Genomic DNA, 13,251 nt, shown 5'->3' with positions numbered 1-13,251 from the left:
GTTCAGTGTTAAGAACACCTGAATTCCTCAAGAAGAGCCCTGCTATAGCCAACCAGTAGCCCTAGCTGATCCAGAATTCAATTTTCCACAGTGCACATGCTGAAATCCCTGCTTCTCTACAAGTGTTAAAGGTGCTCTGTATACCTTTTCACTTGACCTACCCCACCATTCAGATGCCTCTGGGAAGTCCATAAGCACAGTAGCCCTCTCTTGCTGTCAGGGTGGCCCACGTGTCCTATTTTCAAATAGACAGAGGACTGTCCATCCCAAATTTGAGTTAAAAATAAGAAGCCACCAAAAAGAGATGGTTTGGGGAGCTCATCCAGAGTCAGCAGGTCTGAGCCAGCCCCAAAAGCCACCTTGTGTCTTCCCCACTGTGCTGAGATGTGTTGCATTTCTGTTTAAATTACAGCAATTATTTCTAAATTTGACTCTATACAGATAAATCACCATGTGCACATTTTATGCAAATCCATGCCCTCTTTTCTTTTGGTGGGACACATCCTTTTTTGGGGAGGATGCAGAACTACCCCCCCCCCACCTTGACCCCCAGTAACGAGTGAGGCCTGGTGCCTCTGATCCTGCTGGTAGGAAGTAGTTGCCAAAGCTATTGCCATTGATGAACCTGCCCACCATGAATTTCTCCCACCCATTTAAAGCCACCTAAGTTCATTTTTGTTATTAGAAGGAGCATGCAGGGAAGTGGGTGCTGAACCTCTCAACCTTCCCTCTCTATGCCAGTCATTGGTGCATGGAGAGGGAAGGGTTCTGCTAACTTCCCGCTATGTACCCATGCTGTGGTATGACATAGCCCAGCCCCTCCCCCTTTTCAACATGGGCAGATGTGTCAATAAGCAAACATGACTTTAGGGCCAGCCCTCCTCCCATTAGGCTGGATGAGGCAACTGCCTCAGGTGGCAGTTGCTGCAAGGGCAGCAGTGGGCTCCCCCTGGCCATTCCCCTGTGTGTGCCACATGACCTGCCCTGGAGGCCTGCTCCCGCAAACTGGCCTACTGCCCTCACTCACGTGTGAGGGAAAATGCTCATTACCAGTATTCTTCAACTACCAGTCTGGTTGTCTTCTGTACACAGAACCAGGGGGAAGTGCCATCTTGGTCCTTTGCCTCAGGCAGCAAAACCCTGCCCTGTCTTGCCTAGCCCTATGTGAGTGAGCTCAGCCTTCCTGCCCATGCTGCTTTGAAACGATGTTTCTGAAGTACCCCCAGAGGCAGTAACACCCCCTTTCTTTCTGCCCACAGAAGAGACAAGCCCTTTTTCTGAGTCTCCAGTCCCTGAGGCAGAGGGCAGCAAGGAGATTGTGACTGTGACAGAAAAGATGGAAGAGCTGCGGCTGCCCAAAGTGGAGCGCGAGGTGGCGAAGGAATCCAGAGGGGCCATTTATTCCGTGCCCCTTTTGCAGGACAACCTTGAGGCTCAGCAGCAAAAGCCCAGCAGTGCCCCTGAAGAGACAGCCCCACAAGGGCCTGAGGCAGGCCCAGGTAGCTGTGCTTTCAGTCCAGGACAGAGAGATGAGGAAGGGGGAAAAGAAAGAGATGGAGGTTGCCCAGGGAGACACAGGAATGGTAGGTGAAGAGAAGAAAGGTCTAAGGATCATAAAGGGTTGAGCAGCTGTGATTCCTGCATTGCAGAGGGTTGGACTAGATAACCCTTTGGGTAAGAAGGAAACCTCTCTGGGAAAAGGTTCAGAAAAGGGCAACTAAAATGGAGTGACTCCCCTATGAGGAGAGGTTGCAGTGTTTGGGATTTGTTAGTTAGAGAAAAGGTGAGTTATAGGTGATATACTAATAGAAGTTTATGAAATTGTGCAAATGGAGTTTGCTCCCATAGGACACAGTAATGGCCACCAACTTGGATGGCCATCAGATTAGACAAATTCATTTGGGATAGTGGCTACTAGCCATGTTTGCTATGCTCTGCCTCCATAGTTTGGAGGCAGTAATGCTTCTGGATACCAGTTACTGGAAGCCAGAAGAGGGGAGAGGGAGTGCTCTTGTGCTCTGGTCCCACTTGTGGGTTTCCTACAGGCATCTGATTGGCTACTGTGAGAACAGGATGCTGGACTAAATGGGCCATTGGCCTGATCCAGGAGGCTCTTCTTACATTCTAAATTGAAAGGTCAGTCCTTTTAACCCCTTTCTAGGAATGGGCTGTATGATTGTGGGCTATGCCCATTGGGTTTCATGCATGTAGATCCTGTACAAACACAATGCTCACATCTGGATAACTGGGGCTACCAATGAGAAGACTGTGATGTTGATTCAGAGAGCTGAGGATTGTCTGTGGTGAGAAACAAAACAAATGAAATTAAAGTTCTATAAATAAATGGGACAGATTTTGCTCGTAAAACCCCTGAATTCTTCAGACTGCATAAATTATGCAAAAATAAACAAAAAATGATCCCATTGTGTTTAATCTGCATAATCCATCCTGCATCATCTGGACAGAAACAAAAACTTGGGTGCTAACACAAGTTTGGGGGAGAGAGAGAGATTTGCATCCCCTATAACTCAGCCCTTGAAAGGCTGCTGCTCAGTGCTAGAGCGCTTGCTTTGTATGCACAAGGTCCCAGGTTCAATCCTTGGCATTTCCAGGTTGGGCTGGAAATGCCTGAAACCCTGATGGTCTGCTGCCAATCAGTGCAGAGGCCTTCAAGGGAGTTGCTCTTAGTGGTGCCCCATGGCTTGGATGCAGAGCTCAGATACACATTCAGTATTGTGAGCCCAGTTTTGTGGAACTCCCTTCTTGATGCAGTCAAACAGGCCCTGTTGAACTTCTGACCCTGACTGAAGACTTTATTATTCTATCAAGCTTTTCAGCTGAACTCTGACTTTATAGTTTGATCTCATTTTTAGTCTTACTCTATTGAGACGACTGTAATTAAGCAGCATACAAATTATTGAATTAAATAATAAATACTGGTAAATAAAAATAGGTATATCAGATACAGAGACCCCTCTTTTGCACCTTCCTATCGAAGTTCCTTTTAAATGGAGATTCCAGGAAAATGAATTTTATGATTCATTCCATAGTCAGTGAGTAAATGTGCATTGTACACCAGTACCTGACACCCAGTATTCTGTACTTTTTTGCCAGTATTTTGCATGAATTGGCAGTTAACTACCTGACAGTGTGGGGTAGCTAATGTAGTGCAGTGTTTTGCCTTTGGCAGTTTTTGGCAAATCCAAGACATTTATGTTGTGCTCATCCATTCAATTCAGAATCCAAATTTTGCAATTTATAATGGTGCCTCTCCTGCCTGCCCCCCAATCTTATTTGAGCGCTCCATTTTTTAAAACAACACCAACACACAAACAAACAAACAAACAAACAAACAGAGGAGGTAAACTTTCCCACACATGCAAATGTGGACACAGCATTAACCATGAAATGGGAGACACCTGTTGAATCTCATTGTTGATTAGGCTGGGGGTGACTAACTGGAGCTGATCATCCAGATATTGTTGACTACAACCCCCATAATTTGTAGCCTGCTGGCCCTGCTCGCTACCGGAAGTCAGAATCTAATCACAACTGGAGAGTCAAGGGTTGCCTAACCCTAGAATAGGGTTTAGTGCCTCCTGGGTGCCTCCTGGGTTTAGTTGTCTTTCTTTTCTTTTTATTTATTGGATTTTAATAATAACAGACAGAAAGAAAAAATATCTTAAACATGATAAGTGGTCAGCAATTTCCAATAAGGAAATAGAGGATATAGCTAAGCATGTGATTTACTGAGTCAATAATGAAACATACAGTACCAAGAGGGAAATGATGTGTGGTCCACAATCACCATTGGTTCCATGGTCTAAATCAAAACTATTAAAACGTATCATTTCAAAAAAGATTTAAAAGTAACCTTTAACTGTACTAAATCCCAACATTTCCATAGACATTTGGACCTGACACTGTGCTTGTGTATGAAATAAAATTAGACCAAATGGCAAGAAAGGAATCTCGAGTACTTGAGCCCCTGAACACTTAGCTTTTTTAAGAAGAGCCAAGTCTTGAAGTATCAATAGTCTGGATTACAGTATTAAGATCAAAAGTCTTCCAAAACTAGGCAGTTATGTTCCAGGCCACTATCAAAAGATGCAAGGTCAGTTTCTTGTTATTCAGATCTCGATCCAAATCTACAAACCAATTGTCTTTGTAAGTGAAGTGTCTAAGGACAATTCCCACCTTTGGGAAGATCTCATTTTCTTCCTTTCAATTTTGCAGAGGAAGACACAGAAGAAACCCAGAGCACTGAGGAAGACGAGATGTTGGATCTAGGCCACCTAGGAGAAGAGGAATCTGATGAAGAACAAAATCTGCCCGGGCCTTCAGAAGCAGCTCCAGAGGAGTTTGAGTCCACAGCAGAAGATGAGGTGGAAAGCACCACTCAGGCATGGTCCCAAACCTCCCCAGACCTCAGCACATCAGAGGATGAGGATGCACCCCATGGCTTTCATGGCCATGCAGGTTCTGCCCTAGCACCCTCTCAAGAACATGGAGGAGAAGGCACCACTGAAGCTGACTCTTCTGACAGCCTCTCCACTGGTGAAGGAAGCCAAGCAGCAAGTAGCTCTGAAGAGCTGCATAAAGACCCATCGTCATCACCCTCCACCTCAGAGATTGCAGCTGAAAGGAAGGTTGTCCCTCTAGAGCAGGTGGCTCAAAATATCAGCTACAGTGATCCTGAAAAAGCTGGCATTGTTCCTCATCAGCCTGAGCACTCGGGACTGCCTGAAAACTCCTCTGAAGCTGCTGAGCAGACCCACATGCACGTAGCCCCACAAAGCGGGCTTGTTCCTGGATTCACAAGCACCCACATCCCTGGGCATCCTGGCGACTCAGTCGATGCAGAGTTTTCAGGGGCTGTGCCTCCGGGAACAGCTGCAACCGTGGAGAGGACGGCAGTGTGGAAGAGGGTGGTCCCAGAATCCTCAAGCCCCACAGCTGCCAGCCTGTCTGAAGAGAGCGAGGAGCATTCTGGGTCTGCGTGGATTTCACCTGCCGTTGTCACGGGGTTTGCAACTTCCAGCCCCGAAGAGGCTGTGGTTGACTCAGGGCATGCAGTTAGCACCCAACTTCCTGGGGAGGAGCATGAGACTGAGGAGGCCACTGAGAGCACCACGCCAGACCTGTCAACAGAAGAATCGGACGAAGAAAGGGAAACCACCATGGCTGCCCCAGTGCCAAATGGAGGTGGCGAAGAGCACGATGGGCAGAAAGAAGATGCCCCCTCACTTGCCGAAGTCATCTCTGGAGACATATCAGGCTCGCCATTCATGAGCCCCCTGTTCACAGAGCCCTCATTGACCACTGCCCACCCTCTGCCTGTCCTGCCCACAGAAAGTGCCAGCTTTGGATCAGGTGGGAACATTTCAGGTAACCCTTTTGCCTGCACTGCCTTGGTGCTCTTGGCCGCTGTTTTGGCTGATCTTTCCCACTAAAACGCTAATGATGTTCCTCCCAAAGCCACGCTTTCCTCTTTGTATATGTCTCTCCCCTCCCCTCCATTTCTCCTCTCCCCACATCACCTGGATTGGGAAAGGTATAAAGACCCAGAGAAGCACATGTTTTGTCAAACAAACAAACAAACAAACAAACAAACAAAATAGTCTTAGAGAGTGCATGCTCTTTAAATCTCTCCTACTTCTATGAAGTGTTTTAATGACTATTTCCATGAAAAACAAGCCGGGAATGAGGACAGCACTGGTTATAACAAGGAGACTAATAAAAATAAAGAGGGGAAAAATAAAAACTTTCTAGAAGAAGGCCATCTGGCTGGATGTCTGTACCCTACTGTGTGTGTCTTTTGTTTTTTCCCCTCACATTGCTCCTCTGCTTATTTGTTTCCCTCCACACTAATGAATTAATATCCCTAATGTTACTTAAACCCTTGCTCAACACTGATCTTAGAGCCATATTCTCATGAGTGATGAGATATATATATATATCAAATATTAGAAGTAAATTAGAAGTGTGTGTGTGTGTGTGTGTGTGTGTGAATATGGTGAATATGGTGAATATAGGAAGCTGTCTCATATTGATTCAGGTCGAAGCACATCCTTTCCCTCAAAGAATTCTGGGCACTGTGGTCCATGGAAGCAAGCTAGAGCTAAGAGGCATCTATCTCACCCTGCCAGGAGTGCCCCAAGCCATTTTGCTGCTTGAAGCAAAGGACAAGATGATGCATTCCCCACAAAATATGACTAAACTAGTGGCAGAAAATATGCACAAAATATGCCCTGTGCACAAAATATGACTAAACTAGTGGCAGAGTTCTCCACCACATCCTTAAGGCAGCAAACTAGCTTAGGGGCTGCAAGGCAGACCACATGGCACACATTTTTAGCCACTGGCCACCCCTCAGAATTTGCTGCCTGAGGCACTTGCCTCACTCTCCCTCACGGAAGGACTGGTCTTGCAGAGAGCTGTGGTGTGTTATAGGTGCTGAGTGCTGTTAGGAGGCTCCTATCCCCTTCACAGAGCTACAGTCCTCAGAGTTCTCTGGGAAGAGGGATTGATTGTTAAACCACTCTGTAAACTGGAGTTCTGTAGGTCTAATTGGGGTCTCCTAACAACTCTCAGCAGCCGCTTGAAGTGGTATCATATTGCTTTAAATGCATGAGATTAATGAGGCCTGTGACTCCTCTATCTTTGGCCTGTATCAGCAGCTTGTATGCTCAGCTCTCTGAGCATGGTGAAAACATTATCCAGATGTGTATAGTGGGATACAATAAATAGAAGAGTAGCACAGAGTAAAATAAAATGGACACCAACATTTTAAAAGTTATACCAAGTCACAAACACCGAAGAAGAAAATTGCAACACATCTGGGGCATAGCTGTCAAGTTCTCCCTTTTTTTAAGGGAAATTCCCTTATGCTGAAAAGGCTTCCTCGCGAGAAAAGGGAAAACTTGACAGCTATGGTCTGGGGTAATTTCTTGGTGAGTTTTGCGGCAACATACAGAGTTGCAGGTGCCTTAAGAAACTACAGTGCCCAGCATTATTTGGGGGAAGCCGTGACTGTTTAATGATGCTTTAAATGTATAAAATGGCCACAGCAAAGGAGGAGGCAAAGGATGATGGGCCACAAAGGGGGAAACCATCTGGTTTGGAGTTGCTGGGCAATAAGTTGTGAACCACCCTGAGACCTACAGATGAAAGGCAGTATGCAAATTGAATTAATTGATTGATAATAAATAAGTTCTATGCTACCAATATTAACTGTGTCAGTGTAAGAAGAGTCTGGCTGTGGGACCATCCAGCCTAGCATTCTACTTTATGCAGTGACCAAGCAGATACTGTACCTCCAGGAAATCCACAGCAGAACAGTAGAGCCACACTCTGCCCCAGTTGTTTGCCCCCAGCAAAGTGGCATTGCGAGGTAGGCCACCTCTGGGCATGCAGGTTCCTGTTGAAGACATTGAAGAATCTTTCCTCCTAGAAACAAGGGACTTCAATGTATCTGAATGCTCACAGGATAAGTGTCATGATAGAACCTTATGAAATTATACATGGCACAGAGAAAGTGGATGGAGAAATAATCGTCTCCCTCTCCCATAACACTAGAATTTAAGGATATCCTTAAGCTGAATATTGGAAGATACAGGACAAACAAAAGAAAGGACTTATTCACAGAGCTGTGATGCTCATGTAGTTCAACTAGATGGGTCAATGGCCTGATCCAGCAAACTCCTTATGGTCATCTGCCCCACCTTCTCCGTGCTGAAATAGGCTTTACCTACTTTATTAATACAAAGGTGATTTAAATAAAGGATAATGCAGCCTGTCAAGTAAACTAGAGCCTTACATGTGTTGGTTGAGAGAACACCAGTAGAGAATTAAAACCACAAAATATGTAGCCAATTAAAACATGGAAATATAGGCTGCTGGACCTTTAAAATATGCCATTCTAAGTTCTGTCCAAAGTTTCCCACTTCCCCCAGCACAGAAAAAGACCACATGTCTGATAAGGTAAAAATGGTTTACTTACAAACTTCAAAAATCAGATTCATGTGCTTTTCCATACAGCAGTCAGAAAACACAGGCAGTAAAACTTATGTTAGTACCAACATGGTGGAAGTTCCTAAATTATTTGTATAGGAACACAAGGATGGCTATGTGTGTGTGCTTAAGTCATGTGGTCTGAGCTTGGGGCAACCAGCTTGGACCTCTATACAGTACACTGGAGTGCACATGTTAGACTGAGGGAAACAATATACCTAGCTTCCTTCCTCCCATGGTGAGGGGAGTGACCTAGCTACATGTGGCAGGACTCTCTGGCATAATACTCTCTGGCATTAACCCCTTCGTTCATTAATTACACTTCAGCATTTTGGTTATACTGTACAGTACAGTATGTGATTGGTTATCCTACAGTATTTTAGCACTGAAGCCTTGAACGTGGCCCTGTAGGAGATTGGAAACCAGAATACCTTGAAATGACACTTCTGTTGCAGCAACTAGAAAGCCTTTTTCAAGCCTAATTCAGTGGGGGGATGAAGGATTTTTTTGGGGGGGGTACACAACTGAATATGTAAAGGTTAAGCCTCCCCTCCCTACCTGTGACCCTCCCATTGTTCATCACTTGTTGCAATTAAGCTTCAAAAAAAAGCATTAATTGGAGGTTTAAAAGCCAAATTGTTTGCAGGGGTGTATGCAGTTTTTTTTCTGGAGTTAGCAGCAGTGTAGGGGGGAAGGTTAACTCTTGCCTCCCCAGCTAAGCCTCTCTAGAAGATCATTCCACCTTAAACATGGGGGCAAGGGGAAATGAAAACACTATTTTCAAGCCTTATTGCTGAGATAGCATACTCTTCAACATTTCTCTTATGAAAATAGGGGCATCCTATTCCCTACCTTCCAATATTTCTCCCATGAAAATAGGGACATCCTAGTGGGATGTGGGGGAAGCTTGATGGGCTTTAAATGTATGGTGCGGGTCTGTTGTGAGTGTGTGTGGTTGTGGTTTGCACATGGTTGCAATGTTGTGCCTGCAGCAGTTTCACCAGTTTGCAAAGGCCCCTCCTCTATGTGGGCATGGCTCTGCCCAGCAAGTGAAGTTCCTGCCTTCATTGACTGGAGCATCCTCTTCCTCACCCCTGGCCATTTGCTTCCAGGTGACTGCATCCCAAACCCCTGTAGTAATGGAGGGACCTGCACTGAAGAAGGGGACCACACAGGGTGCCTTTGCCTACCAGGCTACGGAGGAGATGCTTGTGAGATCCGTGAGTAGAACAACTGAGTCTGCTGCAAGGTGTATGTTTGAACCCACCAACCACTTGTCTGGACACTCCCAAGAGGTTTAAGATCTTTGACTGGAGTTATGTGTCCTCTATGAATATGTGTGTTCCTACCTGTAACCTTATGTTCACAAGAAGTTCACACACTGGAGGAATAAAGAAGGCTGGTTCATTACATGAAATAAAAGTGACAGAGTATACAGGTGCTGTTTCAAACAGCAAGGTTACAAAATAAGCAGAAAGTAAATCATACAGCATGTATCATACAGCAGGTAAATCATACTTCTCTGTCTTAAATATTTAAATAGTCCTATCCCAAAAGCCTAGAGCAGAGGTTCCAAAGCTTTTTTGGCCCACTGCCCCCCTCCCGTTCCATAAACCCATCCCCGTTTCCCTCAACCCCCCCTATTATTCAGAATAGTAGTCTGCATGTTTCCCTAAGGAAGATTGTTGTTGTTTAGTCGTGTCCAACTCTTCATGACCCCATGGACCAGAGCACGCCAGGCACTCCTGTCTTGCACTGCCTCCCGCAGTTTGGTCAAACTCATGTTTGTAGCTTTGAGAACACTGTCCAACCATTTCGTCCTCTGTCGTCCCCTTCATGGATCAATGCCTTGTCGTGGCGAAGGGGCTTGAATAACTCAGAGAAGCTATGAGCTATGCAGGGCCACCCAAGATGGACAGGTCATAGTGGAGAGTTTTGACTAAACGTGATCCACCTGGAGAAGGAACTGGCAAGCCACTCCAGTATCCCTGCCAAGAAAACTCCATGGACAAAGACAACAGGCATATAAAAGGAAGATAGTAACTCAATAGAATCTAGGACAGTAACCATTAATTGCACATTGATTCAAAATCCATTTAAAGCTATTTAGTTTAATTAATTCAACAAAATGAATGGGCTTGATCCAGTGATACCAACTTTTCAAAGTGATTTACACCTCCAGCATCCCCCCCTGCCACCCGTTTGCCTCTTGGCATGACCCCTACACAGTACCACCACCCTCCAGGGGATGGTACCGCTCGCTGGCCTAGAATGTGAGCATGACAATTTGCCACAGCACCCACACTAAAAGCAAAGTGAGAAAGGGAAAGGGAAGAGTATACCTGTCCTCAAGGAAACAGTACCTAAGCCATCTCAAATATCAAGAGGTCTGTGCCTTTTATTTGAGAGTCATGCTCTTCCTGTCAATAGCCTGTAACCAGCAAGGCTACAGCATCTCTCTCACCCATCCCAGGGAAGCTGATATTTGAAACCATTGAGTAACAAGAGAGGGGGACCCCCTCATAGCATAGCTGCCAAGTTATCCCTTTTTTTAAGGGATTTTCCCTTATGCTGAATAGGCTTCCTCGCGAGAAAAGGGAAAACTTGGCAGCTATGCCTCATAGGCGTAGCCAGGGGGCAGAAGGGGGCAGCTTCCCCCCCCCTAGAAGAAAAAATTAAATGGTTAAGGCAGCAGCTGAGCGAGGAAGGCAGGCATCCCGCTGGCGACACAGCCACCCAGAAGGGAAAGGACTTGGCTCTCGCTCTGACTCGTCCAGCTCCAGACCAGGGAAGGGGGCTGCAGTTCCCGAAGCTGCCACTGGGGGCGCAGGGAGTCCTCAGGCTGGAAAGAACTTGCAGGAGGACGCGCTTCCGGCTCACGGGCACACTTTCTGTTTCTCTGCCTCTCTCTCTGCCTCTCTCTCTCTCTCTCTGTTTCTCTACCGCTCTCTGCCTCTCTCTCTCTGTCTGTCTGTCTCTCTCTGTCTCTCTCACTTTCTGTCTCTCTGCCTCTCTGTGCCTCTCTCTGCCTCTCTCTCTCACTCTCTGCCTCTCTCTCTCTCTCTCTCACACACACACACACCACCTCCCCCAGTGGCTGGCCGGCAATGCTCCTGCGTGTAAAAAAGATGAGTGATCCTTGCTGTTGCCCCATTAAGGTGAGGGATCTGCTGCAAGCTCTCTCTCTCTCTCTCTCTCTCCCCCCCCCCGTCTTTTATTCCCAGGAGCATTTAATCCTAACCCCCTCTTCCTCTTGTGACACTCTTTAGTTCACTTCCGTCTGGCAAGTTGTGAAAATTATTACGATAAATGGCCTCAAAAGTTTTGTTTTTTAATATATCTTTTTAGCAGCACTTCCTCCTGTGCCCAGCCACATAAAAGAAGGAGCTGTGAGCTCAAATCCAATTTGCACCCCAAGTACAGTAGATTTGCCTGGGGGCAGGGATTAAATTTGCATCTTGCAAATCCGTAACTTTCTTTGGTTTCAAATAAACAAAAGGTGTCTTTTGCAAGCCACTCTCTTGAGAACTGGACGGTTGGAAGGGACCCCCCCCCCCCCCCGAGGATCCTCTCTAGACCAACTCCCTCCAGTGCAGGAATCACAGCACAAGCATCTCTCACAAAACAAGTTTGTTCCATCTTTCCTGTGAACAACCCTTCAGATACAACAGAACCATTCACAGAGTTGGAAGGGAACCACCAGGGTCATCTAGTCCAACCCCCTGCAATGCAGGAATCTTTTGCCCAACATGGGGCTTCAAACCACAACCCTGAGATTAATTCGCCTTTTCCGTGCTGAAATGTTACAACCTAACGACCATGGCTCCCCCCCCCAGTTTTGATCCTGGGTACGCCCCTGGACCCCCTGGAACTTTAAGCTGCCCAACATTTTTTAAAAAATCTGGACTTTAGGTTTTATTTGGGGCCAATTTTACGTTATGAAGAAGAGTTTTTCCTTATATAACACCTTCATTCTTTTGTTCCATTGCTTATTTCCTGCAAATTCCTCTATATTTATATTTAATGTGAAAATGCGTGGAGATCTAATGGAACATTTCACCCTTAGTATAGCTAAGCTGCCTTTCATCAGGCGACCTTTTTATTGCAAAGTGGGCTAGTCGATATTGCCAGTCTAACAAGTGTTTTTGTCTCTCTCCTTTATTTCTGCCAAGACCTGGAAAAATGCCGGCCTGGCTGGGACAGCTTCCAAGGGTTCTGCTACAAGCACTTCTCCACCCGGAGAAGCTGGGAGGATGCTGAGACCCAGTGCAGGAAGCTCGGAGGGCACCTGGCTAATATCATGACACCGGAAGAGCAGAGCTTCATCAACAGTATGCCTGCCAGGGGGTTCAGTAGCATGGGTTTAGTTAATGTTAGGAATGCGGCAGTAATCTGGCAGTACAAAAATGTGTATATTAGGGGAAAGTGTGCATTAAAATTCATCGACTAGTGAAAATAACCCTCAAAAAAGCATTTTATTAGACAAAACTGTACAGCGAAGTATATATTAGGGGAAATGTGCACTAAAATGCACAACAATTTTTCATGAAGACTTAAACAAAATTAAACAATATAAAGAAAATGGAAAAAGATTACAGTGGTGCAGCACAGTGCAATACAGAATGAATTCTTTAAAAAAGCAGATTGGTGGGGAAACTGAATTTTAATAAACAGAATTTTATTGAACAAAAAACCAAACAAACCTAAAAAACGGAGAGAAACCAGAAATGTAATTTTTGCCCTCCCCATGCCATCTCTAACAACTTCCTTCAAATTACAGGTAGGTAGCCGTGTTGGTCTGATGTAGTCGAAACAAAATAAAAAAATTCCTTCCAGCAGCACCTTAGAGACCAACTAAGTTTGTCATTGGTGTGACCTTTCGTGTGCATGCACACTTCTTCAGATATTCATGCGGCTCAATGTGGTGCCTTCCATAGTTTTAGTTACAGGTAGGTAGCCGTGTTGGTCTGATGTAGTCGAAACAAAATTAAAAAATTCCTTCCAACAGCACCTTAGAGAAAATAACCTTACAGGTTATTTTATCTGAAGAAGTGTGCATGCACACGAAAGCTCATACCTATGACAAACTTAGTTGGTCTCTAAGGTGCTGCTGGAAGGAATTTTTCTTATTTTGTTTCAACTTCCTTCAAAGAGAGAGTTTCTATAATTTCGAATCCAAACTCAAGTCCGTATCTCCTCCCCATGAAGCCTCAAGGACAGTGCAGCCCACCCTGGAAT

General features: G+C 45.5%; 1 protein-coding gene across 4 annotated transcripts in view; it reads left to right on the top strand.

The window, feature by feature from the left end:
• Positions 1-13,251, top strand: part of BCAN (brevican) — a 48,373-nt gene that overhangs the window by 31,871 nt on the left and 3,251 nt on the right. Inside the window, exons 7-10 of one of the 4 annotated variants that reach the window (XM_035098774.3) lie at positions 1,260-1,583; positions 4,237-5,373; positions 9,126-9,233; positions 12,186-12,344. In XM_035098774.3, the coding sequence (XP_034954665.3) occupies positions 1,260-1,583; positions 4,237-5,373; positions 9,126-9,233; positions 12,186-12,344 (1,728 nt within the window). Of the gene's footprint in view, positions 1-1,259; positions 1,584-4,236; positions 5,389-9,125; positions 9,234-12,185; positions 12,345-13,251 lie in introns of all 4 variants that reach the window. The other 3 variants (XM_035098773.3, XM_088659086.1, XM_035098775.3) reach the window with 3 other exon arrangements.

Source organism: Zootoca vivipara, chromosome 16 (assembly GCF_965207765.1).
Source record: "Zootoca vivipara chromosome 16, rZooViv2.hap1.1, whole genome shotgun sequence".
In the NCBI taxonomy this organism is placed as follows: domain Eukaryota; kingdom Metazoa; phylum Chordata; class Lepidosauria; order Squamata; family Lacertidae; genus Zootoca; species Zootoca vivipara.
Note: the sequence above shows the minus strand (reverse complement) of the source record. Positions and strands in the feature narration are given on the sequence as shown.